The sequence below is a fragment of the Labrus bergylta genome, chromosome 16 (assembly GCF_963930695.1).
Source record: "Labrus bergylta chromosome 16, fLabBer1.1, whole genome shotgun sequence".
Taxonomy (NCBI): Eukaryota; Metazoa; Chordata; class Actinopteri; order Labriformes; family Labridae; genus Labrus; species Labrus bergylta.
The window spans coordinates 18136606-18156234 of record NC_089210.1 but is presented as its reverse complement, the minus strand read 5'-3'; the positions used below and the strand labels follow the sequence as shown (position 1 = coordinate 18156234).

Genomic DNA, 19629 nt, shown 5'->3' with positions numbered 1-19629 from the left:
TCACTATCGCTTGCAATCATTGGCCTCATTGGTCATCGTGGGCAAAGTGGCAAAGTCTTCATCTTCACAGTGTTGCTTATATTCTGCTAGAAGGTACATCCTACAAATTCCTGGCTTTTCTGCTCATTTCCTTTTCTGCTCACGACAGACACTTGGCTCCAATCCAAATATAACTCTGCAGCTATGATGTCTCTTACACATGTATTATAGCTCCACAAACCTAAAAGAAGAATTACTCTTAGATGGTTGACACAATTTAAAGATATATCCACTGTAGCATGTCCTGGACATGCAAAAAGGGGTCAATAACTTTACTATAGCTAACAGAAGCTCACCACCCACTAGTTAACTAGTCTACTCTTTCCTAGAACTCGCTCCCTACCAGCCGTTAGTCAGTAGAAGTGTGCCGTGGTGTGACTGCTCAAGCTTACCTTCCGAGGTTCACAGGGTCCTTAAGAGAGACTCCGGTCTTTGTGGTGTGAATGATTTCAGTCAGAAAATGGTTTCAAAAAGTTTCACCCGCTGGCTGTGTTGTTGTGAGAGCCTTGTTTACATGGACAGGACGGTAAAAGCTGTTTTAGTCAAGGACTAGAGAGACGAAGAAGAACATACTGATTATTCGAATGACACCTAAGCGTTTTTTCGATCACTGTCATTCTTTGTCAATTTCCGTAGATGTGAAGCTACAAGCTAACTAAAGAGCGCTAACATTAGCATGCTAACACAACAATGCAGGCCACAGGTGATTGCAGCTCGAGAGTCGATCGAAAAGTCACACATTCTTCCTTTAAAACAGATATAAGTTTTAGATTCCAAACATATCCACTATAACTTTGCTTCGTTGGTCTTGCTAGCCGCTCTGGTGAAAAATATGCTGACCTCCATCTACCTGAGGTTATCCGCGGTGTATCGCAAACTCAAGTCAACTACCTTTCATACAAACTGCTTCACAAAATACCAGTCACTGTAAAAACACTCCTACATCTGTAGAGAACACTGACATGTAAGCAAACATAATTAGCAAAGTTATAGAGCATCGAATCAAAATTCAGATCTGAATTCTGCTTTCTCACTTTGGTAAACTGTGTGTTTTTTCTGCCAGGTGTTCCCTACGCTCCTCCTGCACCTGCAGCAACAGGTGAGGTCATGCACCTACAGTATGCCAACACGACTGAGATGCATGCATTGTTGTACTTTACCATTTTTCAGAAAAGGGCGTGCACAACCAAGTCAACCCTTCACTAACACACGTAAAGAGATGGTAAATATGTTACGGTTCTAGTTTTAGGAATGAGGAAATCTTGCTTTGTCACAAAGTCATCGGGTGAAATCCTCTCTCTCTGCTCAGAGTCATCGGGAGAATAGCCCGTTTGTGTCGTCTGAGCTCAACAAAAAGCTATTGTTCACTGTTTGTGTGGTTGAGGGTCACCGTATGAGCTTTGCTTATAACAGAGGTCCTTTCACAGGTACATTTCTGATTGTCATGAAATCCAAAAATTTAAAACACACTAGCTCATATGAACTGTGAGCGTCTCATTTGAGGGATTTGTTTTAATTGTCACGTTTAAATGTACGTAATTTTTTAGTTTTTTAAATTTTCCCCCATCCATGGCAGCTTTAAACTTCACTTTTAGAACCAGCGTTCACGATTAAACTCTTACTGCTTCAACAGCTTGTTAACTTAAAGTACACAGCAGGGAACAAAGAAAGACAGAAACAGTATCTACTTTTATGTTTAACTTGCTCAGTCTTTTGGCTCCCTCTGCTGGTCCTTTTTGAGTCACTGCAGCCAAGACATTTCATTCTTAAAACACAAGAAGTTCCAACAGAAGAGTTGGACAAACTGACCTTAACAGTTGCACTAGATGAAGTGTGATTTAAAAGATGAACACTCCTTCATTAATACCTGAAAAAGGAGTTAAAAAGAGACTAAAGAGCAGGTTAAAGACCTTACTCGTTATATTATCTACAAAGACCCAACGTTAATCCATCATGAGCACTCAGCAGCATCTAGCAAAGTTAAAGGTGATTGAAACATCTTCCTTTAAGATGCAGAAATCTTGGGCAAAACCAGACTCATGCTGAACATCCATCAGCCGAAACTAACTAGGTTATGACATTGATTGAGAATTTGAAAATGGAGACCAATCCTATACGTTCTGCTTTGTGCAATTCTCGTCCTCAGTCACTCACCTGGTTGTAACAGCGGGGCTTCATGACAGCCCGGGACAAGCTCTGTGTCCGCACTGCCAGCAGACAGTGGTCACCGTGACGCATCACACAGCGGGCCTGATGACCTGGGGCATCTGTGCCGGCCTCACCTTTTTTGGGTAAAAATACAAACACCGGGTGGAATTTAGTGGGGGGGGGGAAATCTATAAACATTTTCAACAAATGATTTGAAACTTTACAGGCAAACAAAGCAGTTATACAAGCTTTTGTAACTTTAGGGTGAAATAATTGAAACGCCTCCTGCTTCCTCTTACAGGTGTTTTCTCTGCTGTTTCCTCCCGTTCTGCATTGAGTCCTGCAAAGACGTGGAGCATCGCTGTCCAACCTGCCACAAAGTCATCTACATATTCAAACGGTGGTGAACATTACCTGAATGGAACCACTTTTCTATGGCCTTTTAATAGCCTTACTTGTTTATGCAATGTTTTGATATTAATCTAAATGTTAAAAAATGCACTTGTGACTATGGAGCATCAAACTGGGAGGACTTGATGTCCGCATTCATGTTTGTAATTCATTAAACAAGAGATGTAACCAAAAAAAAGATGCAAAGTAAAAAAACTTTGAGAAAACGAAACCTTACTTTTCTCCTAACTGTGTCAAGTCGTGAATTCATTTAGTGTGGTGTCTTCAAGGTTATGCTGTTTCCATGCCTGATGTTTCACTCTTCACCTTTCTCGTGTTTTATTGTTTTCTGTCATGTTTCAGTGACAAACTTTTAGGACGCATTCCCTTAAGGCCCTGACACACTGAGCAGACGGCAAAGAACTAGTGGTGATGAAGGCAGCCTGTGGCGTCGCCTTTTGTCTTGGCCAAAAAGTTGCACTTGAACACACTGCAAAGACTACAGCCGACGGCCAACCACCACGTACGTTCTGCACATGCATGAGAGGAAATAACTCTCCATGCCAGCAGGGGGCGGTAGTCCGTTGTTATGATACGAGAAGACCATTTTCACACCGCTGTCGCTCACCACTCGCATTATAGGTAGAATACTAATGGAGAATAATGTCTGATAAAAAGTTGAAAATGGCGCTGGCATTGTCAGCCCTTGGTCTTTTAGTGGAAAAAGAAAAAAAGAGACGGAGGGACAAATAAGGAGAAACCGCACTAATGGGTGAAAGCATGGATACTACAGCGGCATGCTCAAGGGGCTTTCCTGATCCTGTGTCGAGGGGGGTCGAGGGGTAGCAACGGAGCCGGACACACCGCGAAAACTAGGGCGATGACACCTACTCTCTGCAGCTAAGCTGTGAAATATATTGGAGTAACCATCAGCAGTTCTGTGTTCTCTGGACTGTTTTTAACAGGCCTGACTGGGGGCTCTGAAGGGAGCAGAAAGGGGAGAATAACTTTTGCACTTGGTGGTTCCCCAATCTTTGTTTCTGCTGGTCAACAGAGGGTGGAAGAGGGCTGAAGCTCACAGACGAAGAAACAATGGATAGGGAACACTGTCGGGCAGGCATGACTCTGAGGTCTTGACTGAATAGCTGAGGTAAGAGGGGGGTTATTTTTGCAATCTGAAAGTGAAAGCCTCTGATTTTATTTAGCTCAGACATTTGCTCAAAGGAAATCTCCTGAGATTCCTTGTGGATGGATCTCTTGCTGGAGGCCGTTTGTGCCGAGCTGATTTTTGAAAACATCTGGTAACATCAAAAGTGAACGTCCAAAATGCACTACATCTATCCATTCATCCATTTTCTTCCGCTTATCCGAGGTCGGGTCGCGGTGACAGCAGGCGCAGTAAGTCAACCCAGACTTACCGCTCCCCAGCAACGTTTTCCAGCTCCTCCTCCTGGGGGATTCCGAGGCGTTCCCAGGCTAGACAGGATTTATAATCCCTCCAGCACATTCTGGGTCTGCCCCGGGGTCTCCTCCCAGTTGGTCGTGCTTCCAAAGGGAGGCGTCCAGGAGGCATCCTTAACAGATGCCCAAACCACCTCAACTGGCTCCTTTCGATGCGGAGGAGCAGCGGCTCTGCTTTGAGTTCACCTCGAATATCCGAGCTCCTCACCCTATCTCTAAAGCTGAGCCCAGACACCCTCTGGAGGAAACTTATTTCGGCTGCTTGTATCCGCGATCTCATTCTTTCGGTCACTACCCATAGCTAATGACCACAGGTGAAGGTTGGAACGAAGATCGGCCGGTAAATCAAGAGTTTTGCCTTCAGGCTCAGCTCCCTCTTCGCCACAATGGTCCAGCACAACGCCTGCATTACTGCTGACGCCGAGCCAATCCGTCTGTCGATCTCACGCTCCATCCTACCCTCACTCGTGAACAAGACCCAGAGATACTTGAACTCCTCCACTTGGGGCAAGGACACACTCCCCACCCGGAGAGAGCAATCCACCTTTTTCCGGCAGAGAACTATGGCCTCGGACTTGGAGGTGGGCCTCATCCCAGCCGCTTCGCAATGCCTGCTGGGAGGTTGCAGCTTGAGGAAGCCAACAAAACCACGTCATCTGCAAAAAGCAGAGACGAGATTTTGAGGTCCCCAAAATTGAAACCCTCCTGCCCACGGCTGCTCCTGGAGATCCTGTTCATGAATATCACAAACAGGACCGGTGACAAGGGGCGACCCTGGCGGAGGCCATCACGCACTGGGTGCGTGTCTGACTTTGTGCAGAGGATGCGGACACAGCTCCCACTTTGGTCATACAGGGACCGGATGGCTCGTACCAACGGTCCCCGGGGCCCCATATTCCCGCAGTACCCCCCACGCAGATCCCCAGAATGAATAAAGAAAAAAAAGTGCAGCAAAAACCTGAAACATAACCAGTAAAAACGTAAACGGTAAACATGCTGCAAATACATAAACGATGCATAATCATAAAGACATGTTAAAAAAAGAAAAAGGCTAAGTGGATGAGTATAGAGGAAGAAGGGGACACTGAAGGGCAGGTGGGGTCAGCTGGATGTAAGAGCGTGATGAGGACAGGTAAACACAGAGGGAAAGGTAGAATGAGTAAATATAAATAAATACTGAAAAAAACATTTAGATATCAAGCTATCACTGCTGTATATGCAAAGACTGATATAGTCAGTCAGTCAAGATACATTTTTCCCTTTGTATTACATCTTATGCGAATTCTGATGAACCTGCACATTAAAAAAAAAAAAGAAAAAAGTCACTAAAGATCTGAATGGTCATTTCTCGAAAGTCAGAAGGCTGACCAGAAACAGATACCTAAGAACAAAAGTGAAAGTAAGAAACCCTATCCTATAAAAAGCCGGACCAGCCTGCACATTTGCAGAGTCACTCCAGAGCATTCAGAGCATCACAAGAAAAGGTAAGACTCTCTTCATTCTATGATTTTATTATTCATTTGATTGACGTCAGTTTGTTTTAGACTTCAAGATGTTTATAATGATAAATCTCTTTTTTATAAAGGACTCCTTGTACTGCTGAGTTTTCCTTTTCCCTCTTTGTTTATTTTTCTTGAATGATGTGAACATGGAATTGATATTTATTTAAAAGTTACTTTGACAAACCAACTCTCACATGAACTGTTTATTTATTTTAATTTGTTTTTACTGATGAATAATTTTAATGGGCTGCATGGTGGTGCAGTGGTTAGCACACGGTGGTTCCTGGTTTGAATCCCTGTTGATCAGGCCCCTCTCTGTGTGGAGTTTGCATGTTCTCCCTGGGGAAGTGTTTCTCTCTCGGTACTCCGGCTTTCTCCCTCAGTCCAGAGACATTAACACACCACTGTTATATTTTACAGATATGGGACCTCAACCTTCCAAACCACCCACACCTCCACCTTCTCGTAAGACTTTTTGCACAAATATTAAAATGATTCCTGGTCAAATATTGTGACAGTGTTTCTTGAGGTGATGTTGATTATAAGTTTAACCCTTGGTTGTCCTGCAGTTTAGTATACACTACATATACTTTATTAAATATGCCTTTGGGTGTGGGTAAGCAGGAGCACGGGGACATCTTCTGCTGTTTATCTCATACACATTATTATCTGTCTGTAGCATAGCATGACACACCCAGACTGAATAACAACAACAGTGATACATCACTTCACTGGTCTTAAAGCAATATCACTCCGCCAGCCGTAACCATGAGCAACCTTAAAGGCAAAGTGCATCATCAGACTGTTACTCTTCCAATTGTATGCAAAGTACAATTTAATTAAAAAATAAGTTATCCATAAATCAAATGATGTTTATACTCTCAACCTGAGAAAAAATGTCTCAAAAATAAATCTCATCTCCATCTTCCAATATTACCATCCAGTGAAACTTGATGCTGTTTAAATTGTTTAAATAGTCTGAAGTTGTCTTACTGTATGTTAACATGTGAATTTGTCTTTCAGCTTGTTTAAGACAGCCATGGAGGACTCTGCCGACGTGAGTAAACAGGAAGTGAGGGTGATGAAACTGGGTGTGGGTCTGCCACTCAGCAGAGCATCAATAACAGTGTGCCTGTTGAACATTCAATATTCAAAACACTGAAGTAATGAATCTCATGTTCTTCTATCAACAGGAGCACTCAGGACAATCTCAACTTCATGAAATCTTACCAACCTCGAAACAAAGGAGTCAAACATCTCAGGATTCTGCTTCATGGACCGGTCGGTGCCGGCAAGTCCAGTTTCATAAACTCTGTTGAAAGTGCTTTGAGAGGCATTGTTACAAATCGAGCTTTGACGGATGCGACCTCTGGGAGCAGCTTCACCCTAAAGGTATGAACAACTGATGACTGTGGTGACTCAAATCTAAGATTATTCACCATTCTCTGTAAACTAAATTCCTTGAAGAAATTGATATTTTTTTGGCAGCTCAGTTTCAGTAAAAGATTACAAATAAAATAAAAAACATTTGATCAACATAGATTATCACTGAATAACCTCACTGAATAAAATGAAATAATTATTTTGTTGGTTTAGGAATGTCTATCTTAGATTTACCTGAACGATGCAAATTATTTCTCCTTCTTCTTCACAGTACCAAACATACAAAATTCAAAAAGATGATCAGAGCTTCTATTCTATTGTTTTCAATGACATCATGGGCTTGGAGGCAAACCTCAACAATGGAGTCCAGGTGGAAGATGTCAAACTGGCCCTGCGGGGACATGTGAGAGAGGGTTACAAGGTACACTCCTAAAACTTTCTCTTTTTTTGTTAAAGGGCCCTGTGGAGTTCACTTCAACAAGTGTTTTAAATGAATGCAAGCAGCACCCTCTGATGTTCAGAACAGCAAAAACCTGCAGTTCCTCGAGTTTCCACCAGAGGTGTGCTGCAGCTTAAATAATCCTAGCAAGGAGTCCTAGATGAGGAGTGATTTAGAAACACTCTCTTTGCGAGGAAGAGACAGAAACTTTTATCTTAATGAAGAGGTGTAGTTGACCCGGTTGACCCCGTTGCTAGGTATGACACTTTCTTCAGAAGCTGCGATTGGTTGAGTTCTCTCTCAGGGTGTTTTCCCATTAGGCATGTTTGTTTGGTACCGCGACCCAAGCACAAGGATTCAGGCCTGTGTGTGAGAAGCAAGTCTCTCAATAATAAAATGTAAAACTAGAATATGTAAAAAAAAGAGTGTGCTTTTTTTATTCACTGAAACATTCACGGCTCTGTGCATTGAAAAATACTATTAGAATGTCTATTTTTGTTTTTCAGTTTCGTACTAATGGCCCACTGACAGAGAATGACCCGGGCTACAACTCCAACCCCTCTCTGGATGACAAAGTCCACGTGCTGGTCTGTGTGGTTCCTGTCAACTCAGTCTCTCTGTTAGATGACAAAGTCGTGCAGAAGTTCAGAGAAGTCAGACTAGCTGCCAGTGATCTGGGTAAGAACAGATATCACACACTTACATTTCCATATCAGGCAAATGAAATACAAGAAAATCAAAAGATTAAAATACTGAAAATGTTTCCACATCTGCAGGAATTCCCCAACTGGCCATCCTCACCAAAGTTGATCAGGCCTGTCCTGAGGTCGAATCAAATATTCACAACTTGCACAAGAGCAAGTACCTGAAGGGACAGGTGAGCCGGTTTAGATTTGTTATTGTTGAGTTTCATTTATTTATTTTCATCACATTTCCACCTTTGGTCTGAGCTTTGCAATCCTTGATTATCTGAAATTATTTGACTCCAACAGGTGGAAAAATTCAGTGCAATGCTGGGAATTCCCATCAACTGCATCTTTCTGGTGAAGAACTACGAGTCAGAAATCAAAACGACTGACGACATCAACGGGCCGCTTTTGACCACACTGAGACAGATGGTATCCCAGGGAGAAGACTACCTCAACTATATGTAGACCGTCTCACTGCTGAGGCAGACGATGCATGATGAAGGAACATTAACACAAACCTGTAAGTGTAACCTGCTGTGTGATTTTCAGTTATTTGTCATTTTGTTATTGTATGATGGATATATCATGTGATGTAAGGCGTGATTGATTCATTGATGGTTAAGACAGGAGGAAACAAATAATGGATTTCCTGACCGTTCTTAGTTGAGTTTGACATTTTGTATTTCTTAATGATGACTGTGTAAGAGGTACAAAATCAAAAGTGGGACACAATATTTATATTGTGTATTAAATTGTATATTTGCATAAACCATTGCAATCAAGTAATTCTGAATATTTACATTATGAACATGAAATAAAGAAACTTTGTTGTAATTCTGCATGAATTAGCTGCGTGTGAAAATGGTAAATTGCTGTGTAGATGGTTTATGAAACCTGAGATTTCCCAGAGTGGATTCACTAACAGTAACAAGCTGGTTCCTCGTGTAAGTCATTCTTTACCAATGAATTGGATTAATCAAAGTTCGATTATTGAAACAAAAGATGTTTGTCATCATGTCTTGTTGGGTGGGGGTTGTTTCTGTATTAAATGGACAATGATGAATTCCTGAAACAGACTGTGGATCATTTTAGGATTTATTCAGCCATGGTCAGACAACATCGAAACACAACACACATGGCTGACAAAGTGCAGACCATCGCTGACCCATGCTGACCAAGATCTCACTATCGCTTGCAATCATTGGCCTCATTGGTCATCGTGGGCAAAGTGGCAAAGTCTTCATCTTCACAGTGTTGCTTATATTCTGCTAGAAGGTACATCCTACAAATTCCTGGCTTTTCTGCTCATTTCCTTTTCTGCTCACAACAGACACTTGGCTCCAATCCAAATATAACTCTGCAGCTATGATGTCTCTTACACATGCATTATAGCTCCACAAACCTAAAAGAAGAATTACTCTTAGATGGTTGACACAATTTAAAGATATATCCACTGTAGCATGTCCTGGACATGCAAAAAGGGGTCAATAACTTTACTATAGCTAACAGAAGCTCACCACCCACTAGTTAACTAGTCTACTCTTTCCTAGAACTTGCTCCCTACCAGCCGTTAGTCAGTAGAAGTGTGCCGTGGTGTGACTGCTCAAGCTTACCTTCCGAGGTTCACGGGGTCCTTAAGAGAGACTCCGGTCTTTGTGGTGTGAATGATTTCAGTCAGAAAATGGTTTCAAAAAGTTTCAGAAAATGTATCAAAAAACTTCAAATGATATTCCAAATGCAAATACAAAACAGTAAAAGTAAAAATATAAAAATGTAAAAAGCAAAATACAAAGACAAAAGTCTAAATCGAGAGTGTAGACACTTGAGGTTTTAAAAGATCTTGGTCTCAGAGACTAAGTCCCAAAATGGGGATTCAAAAGTCAGAGTGACGTGGAGTCCTTTAGAAAAGTAAAAAAGAACGGACGGTCTCTTTTTTCCAAGATTCTGTAAAACCTCAACAATGCAGATTTGAAGAAACGTGATACATCCTTGATACCAAGTTCATATGTGGTTTTAATGTCAAAGTATAAAGGTGACACAGGTATATTTGGTTTTAGCTTGAAGACCGTGAACCAGGCAGATTCGCAGAAAACGCTATACACCTACGAGCTCATATGTGGTCTTGCTCAAAGTATGGCACACTTATCCTGACCTCACAGGTGCATAGGCGCCGCGGGTATGTGTAGGATTGACAGGAAATGTAAAAGCCAAGAAAACAAAAGTCGTATTGACTATATGACATATGAATGAAATGATAAAAAGATTAAATGATAATAAAAGAAAAAGAAAATATATTAAGTAAATGATAAATGCATTAAATGATAATAAAAGGAAAAGAGCATATATGGTTAAAACAAATTCAACAATTGCATAACTCTTTCTGATCTTTCAACACCACAAAATTATCAAGATGAATGAATCCATGAAAATACGTACTAACAGTAATGCTTATTCAGAGCATTAATAAATGGTCTATTATGGTTAAGTAAGGCTTATTCAGAGCATTAATAAATGGTTAATCATGGTTAAGTAATGCTTATATAACATCAACAATAATGATAGGTTAGGCTGTAAGTTAAGAACGTCTACATGAAGATAAAGGAACAATCTAACGTCTACATTTAGACCATGGTGTGGTCCACTGATCTCAACCTTTACCAAAAATAAGTCACCAGTTGGCGGGTGGACAAGTGAGCAGTCATTAACCTTAAATAAATATGAATTAAAAACAAACACTTTTGTCTTAATGACATGACTCAACTGTGAACCTCAAGACATGCATCTAAATGAACATCTTTATCAAACATTTAGCAATATTAGTTAATAGGCTTAATTAACATGTAAACCCTTAATTAATGTTAATAAGAGACATCTGTTAAGGGTTTCTTAATGTTCATTTTTGTATGAATTTACTGTGCGTATTACTGCATTAACTAATATTAATAGCATCCTTAAATAATGTATTAATTAATACCATAGTTAACATGAACACCATTAATAAATGATTACTAGACACATTAGTTAACTGTTAGTAACCATTAGTTAAGGCTTAATAATGCCTTAACTAATGTGAATTAATGTACCCTTATTTTAAAGTGTTACCATGTTTGTGTTCCTTCATTGTTTTCCTTACCACAGCAGGATACATTTACATGTTGTGTTAATGTACAATAATGCATAATCTGTGGTAAGTAATGTAAAATTGAGCTGAAACATGAAGTGACAATATTTTCCTCTCGCGGCTGGGTTGGGATGAAGGAGTCTTCTCCTTCGGTTACCATCTGTTTCAGTGCGGTCAGTATCGGCCCACTGATGCCATCATTTGTGTAGGTTTCTGATTCGTAGTTCTTCACCAGAAAGATGCAGTTGGTGGAAATTCCCAGCCTCGCGCTGAATTGTTCCACCTACGTGTTGGAGTCAAATAATTTCAGATAATCAGGGATTGCAAAGCTCAGACCAAAGGTGGAAATGTGATGAAAAAAAGAAGTGAAACTCAACAATAACAAATCTAAACCGGCTCACCTGTCCCTTCAGGTACTTGCTCTTGTACATGTTCTGAATATTTGATTCAACCTCAGGACAGGCCTGATCAACTTTGGTGAGGATGACCAGTTGGGGAATTCCTGCAGATGTGGAAACATTTTCAGTATTTTAATCATTTGTTTTTCTTGTAATTAATTTGCCTGATATTTAGGGATGTAACAATTCACTAAACTCACGATACAATTTTCTCAGGATTTATTTAACAAAATCAGACTGTAGATTATTATAAATTACGATTGAAAAAGATTCCTTTAGGGGCTACAAACCCACTTGTCAGTGTGGTTTGGCCTTTTTTTTTTTTTTTTTTTTTTTTGCAAAATCTTGCTCTGCAGCTACCAAACGCCTCTGCTCTACAGCTGCTGACACTCACAATATTGACATTCATTTTTCAGAGTACCGATGTGAACCTTGACACCTTTGAATCGATTTTTCAAGATTTCACAAATGATCTTTACATCCCTACTTATATAGAAATGTAAGTGTGCGATATCTGTTCTTACCCAGATCACTGGCAGCTAGTCTGACTTCTCTTAACTTCTGCACGACTTTGTCATCTAACAGAGAGACTGAGTTGACAGGAACCACACAGACCAGCACGTGGACTTTGTCATCCAGAGAGGGGTTGGAGTTGTAGCCCGGGTCGTCCTCTGTCAGTGGGCCACAGGGATTGAACTGAAAAACAAAAATAGACATTCTAATAGTATTTTTCAATGCACAGAGCCGTGAATGTTTCAGGGAATAAAAAAGCAAAATGATAAAAAAATATTTAGTGGATATTTAGTATCCTCTGGAGGTTTGTCTGTCCTTTTAAAGTAACTGTTTTTAGTTTTTCTGTTTTCTGCCGTACGTTTGATAGGTGAGGGCCTACAGTATGAGTTGTAGCCAATATTAGCAGCTACTTTTCACAACCTCTCTTTCTGCAGGACTCAGGAATGTGGATTAACATCTTGGTTACTTTTTATCAAGAAACAAAGGAACTGATCAATGATTTAAGTCTCCCTCTCAGACAGGCTCTAGAAGACAGGATATTCTAAACTTTTACAACGCCTTGACTAAACAACCGAGGGGAAATAGAACACTCTGCTATGTACAAATTGACCGAAACTGTGACTGATCTGATAGAAATTCATGTCTAAATATATGACGTGAACCTACATCAACGTGGATCTGATAGAAACATATATGTGACGTATATATGTTTAGATTCTTATTCTTAATCTTATTGAGTAAACTCGGTTTAATTTAAACATTTGTCCTCTGGTCAGAGTGGGAGTAACCCTTGGGCGGTCCCCTTCTCTTGCAGCTGATAAAAGTTCAGACTCAGCTCAGATCTCAAGGTTCAGGTTCTTGCTTCTTGCTCTTGCTCACTCCTCTTCGGACTTTAGTTCAAATCACCTTAAGACTTTTAAGTTTGTGCTTTAGAGAGAACAATCCCTGCTGAACTTTTATTTTCAACAGACATTTTTGAAACATCAATTATTTTTGCACAAACAAGGTTTTTGAATTTTCTTCTCCAAAGTCTTTGCTCTTCAATTTCGAACGCCAATTTCTTAATTTGGATTCATCGAGATGGCAGGTTAATCTGAATTGGAAATCGACGTATCAAAAGACTCTTTCATATTTTTCCTGTTGGATCCACTTGGAGCTGATGACGACACAACCACGACGGCTGAACTGCCATTCCACCTCCATCCTAGCTTCATACTCCGACCAAGGTGCTAAGGCATCTAATCTGACCCGTGGACCTCTCTAGGCCTGAAAATAACCACTTGCCGGAGACTGAAACGCGGGACCAGTCGGCGGAGTTCAATCGAACACACCTCACAGTAAGAGTGTTTGTTCCTGCAGTGGGTTATTGAGAGATTAGGTCATGAGTCGTGTTTATTCAGAGCCCTCCTTTAAATCCAAAGAGAATCCTAAAATTCGTTTATCAACTTTTCTCCTTCGATAACTTGCTCATAAGATGATCATAAGAATCATACGCTTATCTGTTTTATCTATACCTGATTGTTTACCATTTATATATTAAATTTAAAACATAAAATTCAGAACTTTGTCTGTGTGTTTTCTGGTTTAACATTTCTCGAACTTCTTTCAAGATATGAAACTGACTTGAAATAACTTATACAGTTAGAGTTAATTTCTAACAGTAACAGGATGTGGTGCCCCTTTCTGAATCCGAGGTTAAATAAAGATATAATATCTTAATAAATGAATTACGCTGCAGAGTGGACCCAATCGATTTCCCTGTACTTCTATGCCCATTATCAGTAAGAGAGCACTCAATCAGCTTCTGAAGAACGTGTCATACTAAGCAACAGGTCAACTAGGCCTCCTCATTAAGATAAAAGTTTCTGTCCCTTCCTCGCTCAGAGAGTGTTTCTAAATCACTCCTCATCTAGGACTCCTTGCGAGGATTTTTTAAGCTAGGAGCTGTGTGAGAGGATTCTCAGGATTTCAAGGTGGTTTGTCTCCCTAGGGAGAAATTTGTCTCAGATACTAGGAAATTGCTGCATGGACAATACATCAAAACAATATAAAAACAGTAATAACAAATGTGCAAAAACATTAGCTTATCCCTGCTACAATTTACCCAAACGTCTGCTTCAGCATCCATACACATACACATACACACACACACACACTCACTCCTTCTCATGATTTCTTTGGCTATGGGCCCAGGGCTTTTGCAGCCTGCCTCCGATGGACACTCGAGGAACTGCAGGTTATTGCAGTTCTGAATTGGCTTCGTTTTTCAACACCAAAAGTTACATTAATTTAAAACACTTGTTGAAGTGAACTCCACAGGGCCCTTTAAAAAGAGAAGAGAACGTCTTAGGAGTGTACCTTGTAACCATCTCTCACATGTCCCCGCAGGGCCAGTTTGATATCTTCCACCTTGACTCCTTTGTTGTCGTCTTTCTCAAGGCCCATGATGTCATTGAAAACAATAGAATAGAAGCTCTGATCATCTTTATGGATGTTGTATGTTTTGTACTGTGAAGAAGAAGGAGAAATTATTTGCATCGTTCAGGTAAATGTAAGATAATGTTAAGCTTTCCTGCTTCGGCGTTCCGACCGTGGTCTGCTCCAGGGCTGAAGTTGTAGCCCTCAACTTTGGGGCTAACCCCTGTCACTTTAACTGTTTACAACTTTAGCAAGTTTTAGCAAGTTTTTACAACTTTAGCAAGTTGTAAACAGACACGGAGAGTCCGGCTTTTTACTTTTTTAGTATGCACACAGAGCTCAAACTGTGCATACACTTCAGATGCTGACTAGTTTCTCTGCGCTGATTCTGCTCCGGTCCACGGCATCAGTAACTTGCCTCTCGCACACACCTGTCGAACACACACACGCGCCTTGTCTCTCTCTCTCCTCACTCGCTTCACCACCCACACACATGCTCACTAAGCCATTCACAGATAGGGGTGGAGTTTACAGAGAATGGTGAATAATATTAGCTTGGAGTCACCACAGTCATCAGTTGTTCATACCTTTAGGGTGAAGCTGCTCCCGGTGTTAGCATCCGTCAAAGCTCGTTTTGACACAATGCCTCTCAAAGCACTTTCAACAGAGTTTATGAAACTGGACTTGCCGGCACCAACCGGTCCATGAAGCAGAATCCTGAGATGTTTGACTCCTTTGTTTCGAGGTTGGTAAGATTTCATTAAGAGGAGATTTTCCTGAGTGCTCCTGTTGGTAGAAGAACATGAGATTCATTACTTCAGTGTTTTGAATATTGAACGTTCAACAGGCACATTGTTATTGATGCTCTGCTGAGTGGCAGAACCACACCCAGTTTCATCACCCTCACTTCCTGTTTACTCACATCGGCAGAGTCCTCCATGGCTCACTGAAAAGAGCTGAAAGACAAATTCACATGTTAACATACAGTAAGACAACTTCAGACTATTTAAACAATTTAAACAGCATCAAGTTTCACTGGATGGTAATATTGGAAGATGGAGATGAGATTTATTTTTGTGAATTTTTTCTCAGGTTGAGAGTATAAACATCATTTGATTTATGGATAACTTATTTTTTAATTAAATTGTACTTTGCATACAATTGGAAGAGTAACAGTCTGATGATGCACTTTGCCTTTAAGGTTGCTCATGGTTACGGCTGGCTGAGTGATATTGCTTTAAGACCAGTGAAGTGATGTATCACTGTTGTTGTTATTCAGTCTGGGTGTGTCATGCTATGCTACAGACGGATATTAATGTGTATGAGATAAACAGCAGAAGATGTCCCCGTGCTCCTGCTTACCCACACCCAAAGGCATATTTAATAAAGTATATGTAGTGTATACTAAACTGCAGGACAACCAAGGGTTAAACTTATAATCAACATCACCTCAAGAAACACTGTCACAATATTTGACCAGGAATCATTTTAATATTTGTGCAAAAAGTCTTACGAGAAGGTGGTGCTGGGGCTGGTTTGGATTCTCCTCCTCCCATATCTGTAAAATATAACAGTGGTGTGTTAATGTGCATGACTTTACCTCGATAAAGGAAGAATATTCAGATCATGAACTCTGTAAAAATAACAATTATGAGGAATACAGTCACTAGGTACTGATTTATGTAAGAGCTGAAGCCATTAATGCTGATTATTGCTATTTTGGTGTATTTCCAACATTTTTCCAACCGTTTACTGGTGTGTGAAACAGCATGCCTAGAACCAGCCTCGGTGTGAAACATTCATGACAGTTCAGTTCATGAGTTACAAATAGCTTCACTGCATATTAGCTCTGCAAAACCCCAACAAAATTCATCCATCTATCCAGCTGTCATTGAGCGAGAGGCAGGTCACACCCTGGACTGTTCCACAGGGCTGACATACAGAGACAGACAACCAGCCACACTCACATTCACACCTACGGGCAATTTAGAGTCACCACTTAACCTAACGAGCATATCTCTGGACTGAGGGAGGAAGTACCGAGAGAGAAACACTTCCCCAGGGAGAACATGCAAACTTCACACAGAGAGGGGCCTGATCAACAGGGATTCAAACCAGGAACCACCGTGTGCTAACCACTGCACCACCATGCAGCCCATTAAAATTATTCGTCAGTAAAAACAAATTAAAATAAATAAACAGTTCATGTGAGAGTTGGTTTGTTAAAGTAACTTTTAAATAAATATCAATTCCATGTTCACATCATTCAAGAAAAATAAACAAAGAGGGAAAAGGAAAACTCAGCAGTAAAAGGAGTCCTTTATAAAAAAGAGATTTATCATTATAAACATCTTGAAGTCTAAAACAAACTGACGTCAATCAAATGAATAATAAAATCATAGAATGAAGAGAGTCTTACCTTTTCTTGTGTTGCTCTGAATGTTCTGGAGTGACTCTGCAAATGTGCAGGCTGGTCCAGATTTTTTATAGGGTCTCTTACTTTCACTTTTGTTCTTTTGTCTGTTTCTGATAAGCCTTCTGACTTCCAAGAAATTAGCTTTCTGATATTTATCGGCTGTTTTTTTGAATTTGCAGGTCCATCAGAATTTGCACAAGATATAATCAGAAGAAAAAAATTATATCTTCACTGACTGAAGTCTTTGCAATAATAGCAGTGATAGCTTGATAGCTAAATGTATCTTTTTTAGCATTTGTTTATATTTACTCATTCTACCTTTCCCTCTGTGTTTACCTGTCCTCATCACCTGGCTCTTACATTCAGCTGATCCCACCCGCCCTTCAGTGTCCCCTTCTTCCTCTATACTCATCCACTTGGCCTTTTTCTTTTTTTAACATATCTTTATGATTATGCATCCTTCATGTATTTGCAACATCTTTCTGTCACTCACAAACTCCATATCACTGCCAAGTCTTTCAGCCAAAACAAATAAAATGATACCTCACTCAATCACTTCCTGCCTTTGGTACGTTCCCTTTCCTTCAAGAGTCTTTCGTTTGTCAATTTGTTTGGGGACTGGTATAAGTGTTCTGCCACTTGTACATTTGTCTCAGCTGTTGGAAAAGTGTTTCACAGTTTATAATTTTGCTTTGCACTTCCCAGCCACCGTACTTTACTAACATTTTGCCAATATTTTGACCAGTGACGATGCAAAGACTCCCCCAGCACAGCTGAAAAATGATCGGGGTTGTTCATGAAACATGTGCAAATTGGCTTTAATAACCAATAAAACATATTTAGGAGTAAAATTAAGAGTAATCAATAGATATATATTTTGTATTTCTTATATGGTATAAACCCATAAAACAAATGTATATATGAGTGATTGTACCTGTTTTATACCCCTATCTAGCAATGTGTCCGGATACAAATATTCAATGCCTGATAATCAATGTTGTGAAAATCCCAATTTATAATTTTTCAACAAGAACTTATAAAATGTTCCTCAAAAAATAAGTTTTAAATACTAAGTCCCCAAAATACTCTCATAAACATGAAAATATAACATCACTTAGTTCATGGTCGGTGTCTTTATTAATGCACACCGTCACTTTGGATTTTGTAACAAATGATTTGTATCAATTCGAATGTTGACATGAAATCAAATGAACTGAGTACTTAACCAAAACCACCCTGTTGGAGCTATTTAATTGGGGATAGAATTAGTTTTTGTATTTAGTTTACTAATATTTGGGTAATACTGTGGGCACCGGAGATTATTTAAGTAAGCGGCAGGTAGAGGACCAGCATGCACCTGGGTGGGCCTATTGTTTTTTTATCAGGTCAAGAGAGGCAGCGGGAGCCACGATTTTCTTGGTTCTTTTGTTTGTTTTCATTAAAATAAACCAGCAAAATGGACATTGGATTTCTTTTGCCTGCGTACATTACATCCCCACGGTGTATCAGTGGTCATTTGATTACTTTTTGATATTAGTTTATTTAGGGTTTTTTTGTTGTTGTTTTGGACAAATAGCCACTACATAAAGTAAAAAACACGCCCTTGGACTAGAAAGGAAGGATTCCACATCACTGGACGGATTGGAACTTATTGGATTTTGGATGGATGAACGGCACAGATTGTTTCATTCAAACTTGTGGAATCAGCGTCAGAAGGAAACCGGCTTCTGGCCCAGATCGACACAACGTTCAGCCTCCTCACAAGAAACTGGTATGTGACACGACTGCTGTATTGAAAAATGGCCAAACGATTGGAGTTTGAATGTCAGTGTTTTCACGTTAAAGTGCCAAGTTTATGAAGTTTGAGGAGTTGGACGGCGCAGAATCGCCGCGTGTTACTATTACGCAACACTTTTACGCAAGACTGTCGGCTGCTTCCATTGACAATTAACCCGACTGCAGAGTGTGTCTTTGTGTTGAAAACTGGATCTGATCGGCCAATAAACCAGTTATGTTGGTCGAAAGCTTTTGGCCTGCTTTTCTGTCTCATTGTGGATGTTGATTGCTGCGCAACAAGCAGTTTAAAAAAAAACGCTAACATGGATGATGTTGCTGTAAATTATGTTGAAATGCCGTCAACTGAAAGAAACATTAAAATCACTTCTAAAGGCTTGTGCTTCTACACAGAAATGTGCCAAGAAAAAATGAGTGCAAAATGTAAGCTAAGAAGTGTGGAGAAAAAATTCGCGTGTTAATGGAGTCAAGTGAAAATGTCAATTCTGTCAACTCCGAGCTTGTCACGTTCATTCAGTGTTATAAAGATGCAGCTCACGTGCACGAAGCTTTAATCAAGCTGCCCTTGCCACAAGATGAACTGACAAAACAAAGTAAATACTTCGAAGAAAAAATGACAAAGTTCGGTGAATTCACAAAAGGGGTTAAAAACTGGCTGTCTGAAAAGGGTCATCCTTATGTGGAGCCACAAAGAGACACTCCCGACGAAAAGGATTTTGCAGATGATATCAACCCTGAAGACAGGGCTTCTAATGTGTCACGTGTAAAATCAAATTCTGTGAGGACTCGTTCTCATTCATCACGAACCTCGTCAGCCTCTTCTGCACGCATTAAAGACAAGGTCAACAAGGCATCTCTAATTGAGCGTGTTGCTGCTTTTAAAAGGAAACATGAAATAGAAGCTCAAGAGGAAAAGCT

General features: G+C 40.2%; 2 protein-coding genes across 2 annotated transcripts; one reads left to right on the top strand and one right to left on the bottom strand.

Annotated features, from left to right (window-relative positions):
- Positions 1–5427: 5427 nt before the first annotated feature.
- LOC110001018 (interferon-induced protein 44-like) lies at positions 5428–9123 on the top strand. The gene is made up of 8 exons (XM_020656432.3): positions 5428–5522; positions 5961–6005; positions 6564–6597; positions 6734–6932; positions 7195–7344; positions 7869–8040; positions 8139–8239; positions 8355–9123. The coding sequence occupies exons 2-8, from the start codon at positions 5963–5965 to the stop codon at positions 8514–8516; spliced, it is 861 nt and encodes a 286-aa protein (XP_020512088.1). The 5' UTR covers positions 5428–5522; positions 5961–5962; the 3' UTR covers positions 8517–9123.
- Positions 9124–10046: 923 nt separating this feature from the next.
- LOC110001020 (interferon-induced protein 44-like) lies at positions 10047–15308 on the bottom strand. Its single transcript, XM_029281766.2, has 5 exons — positions 15089–15308; positions 14442–14591; positions 12095–12266; positions 11574–11674; positions 10047–11455 (listed from the first exon to the last, which is right to left on the bottom strand). The coding sequence occupies exons 1-5, from the start codon at positions 15260–15262 to the stop codon at positions 11150–11152; spliced, it is 903 nt and encodes a 300-aa protein (XP_029137599.2). The 5' UTR covers positions 15263–15308; the 3' UTR covers positions 10047–11149.
- Between the last annotated feature and the right edge of the window lie 4321 nt (positions 15309–19629).

Coding starts and splice junctions, on each gene's coding strand:
- LOC110001018 (XM_020656432.3), top strand. CDS start 5,963: ATGGGACCTCAACCTTCCAAACCACCCACACCTCCACCTTCTC. Junction 6,933..7,194: donor GGAGCAGCTTCACCCTAAAG/GTATGAACAACT, acceptor TCTTCTTCACAG/TACCAAACATACAAAATTCA. Junction 8,041..8,138: donor ACTAGCTGCCAGTGATCTGG/GTAAGAACAGAT, acceptor CCACATCTGCAG/GAATTCCCCAACTGGCCATC.
- LOC110001020 (XM_029281766.2), bottom strand. CDS start 15,262: ATGAAATCTTACCAACCTCGAAACAAAGGAGTCAAACATCTCAGGATT. Junction 12,267..14,441: donor ATGTGAGAGATGGTTACAAG/GTACACTCCTAA, acceptor TTTGTTTTTCAG/TTCAATCCCTGTGGCCCACT. Junction 11,675..12,094: donor ACTAGCTGCCAGTGATCTGG/GTAAGAACAGAT, acceptor CCACATCTGCAG/GAATTCCCCAACTGGTCATC.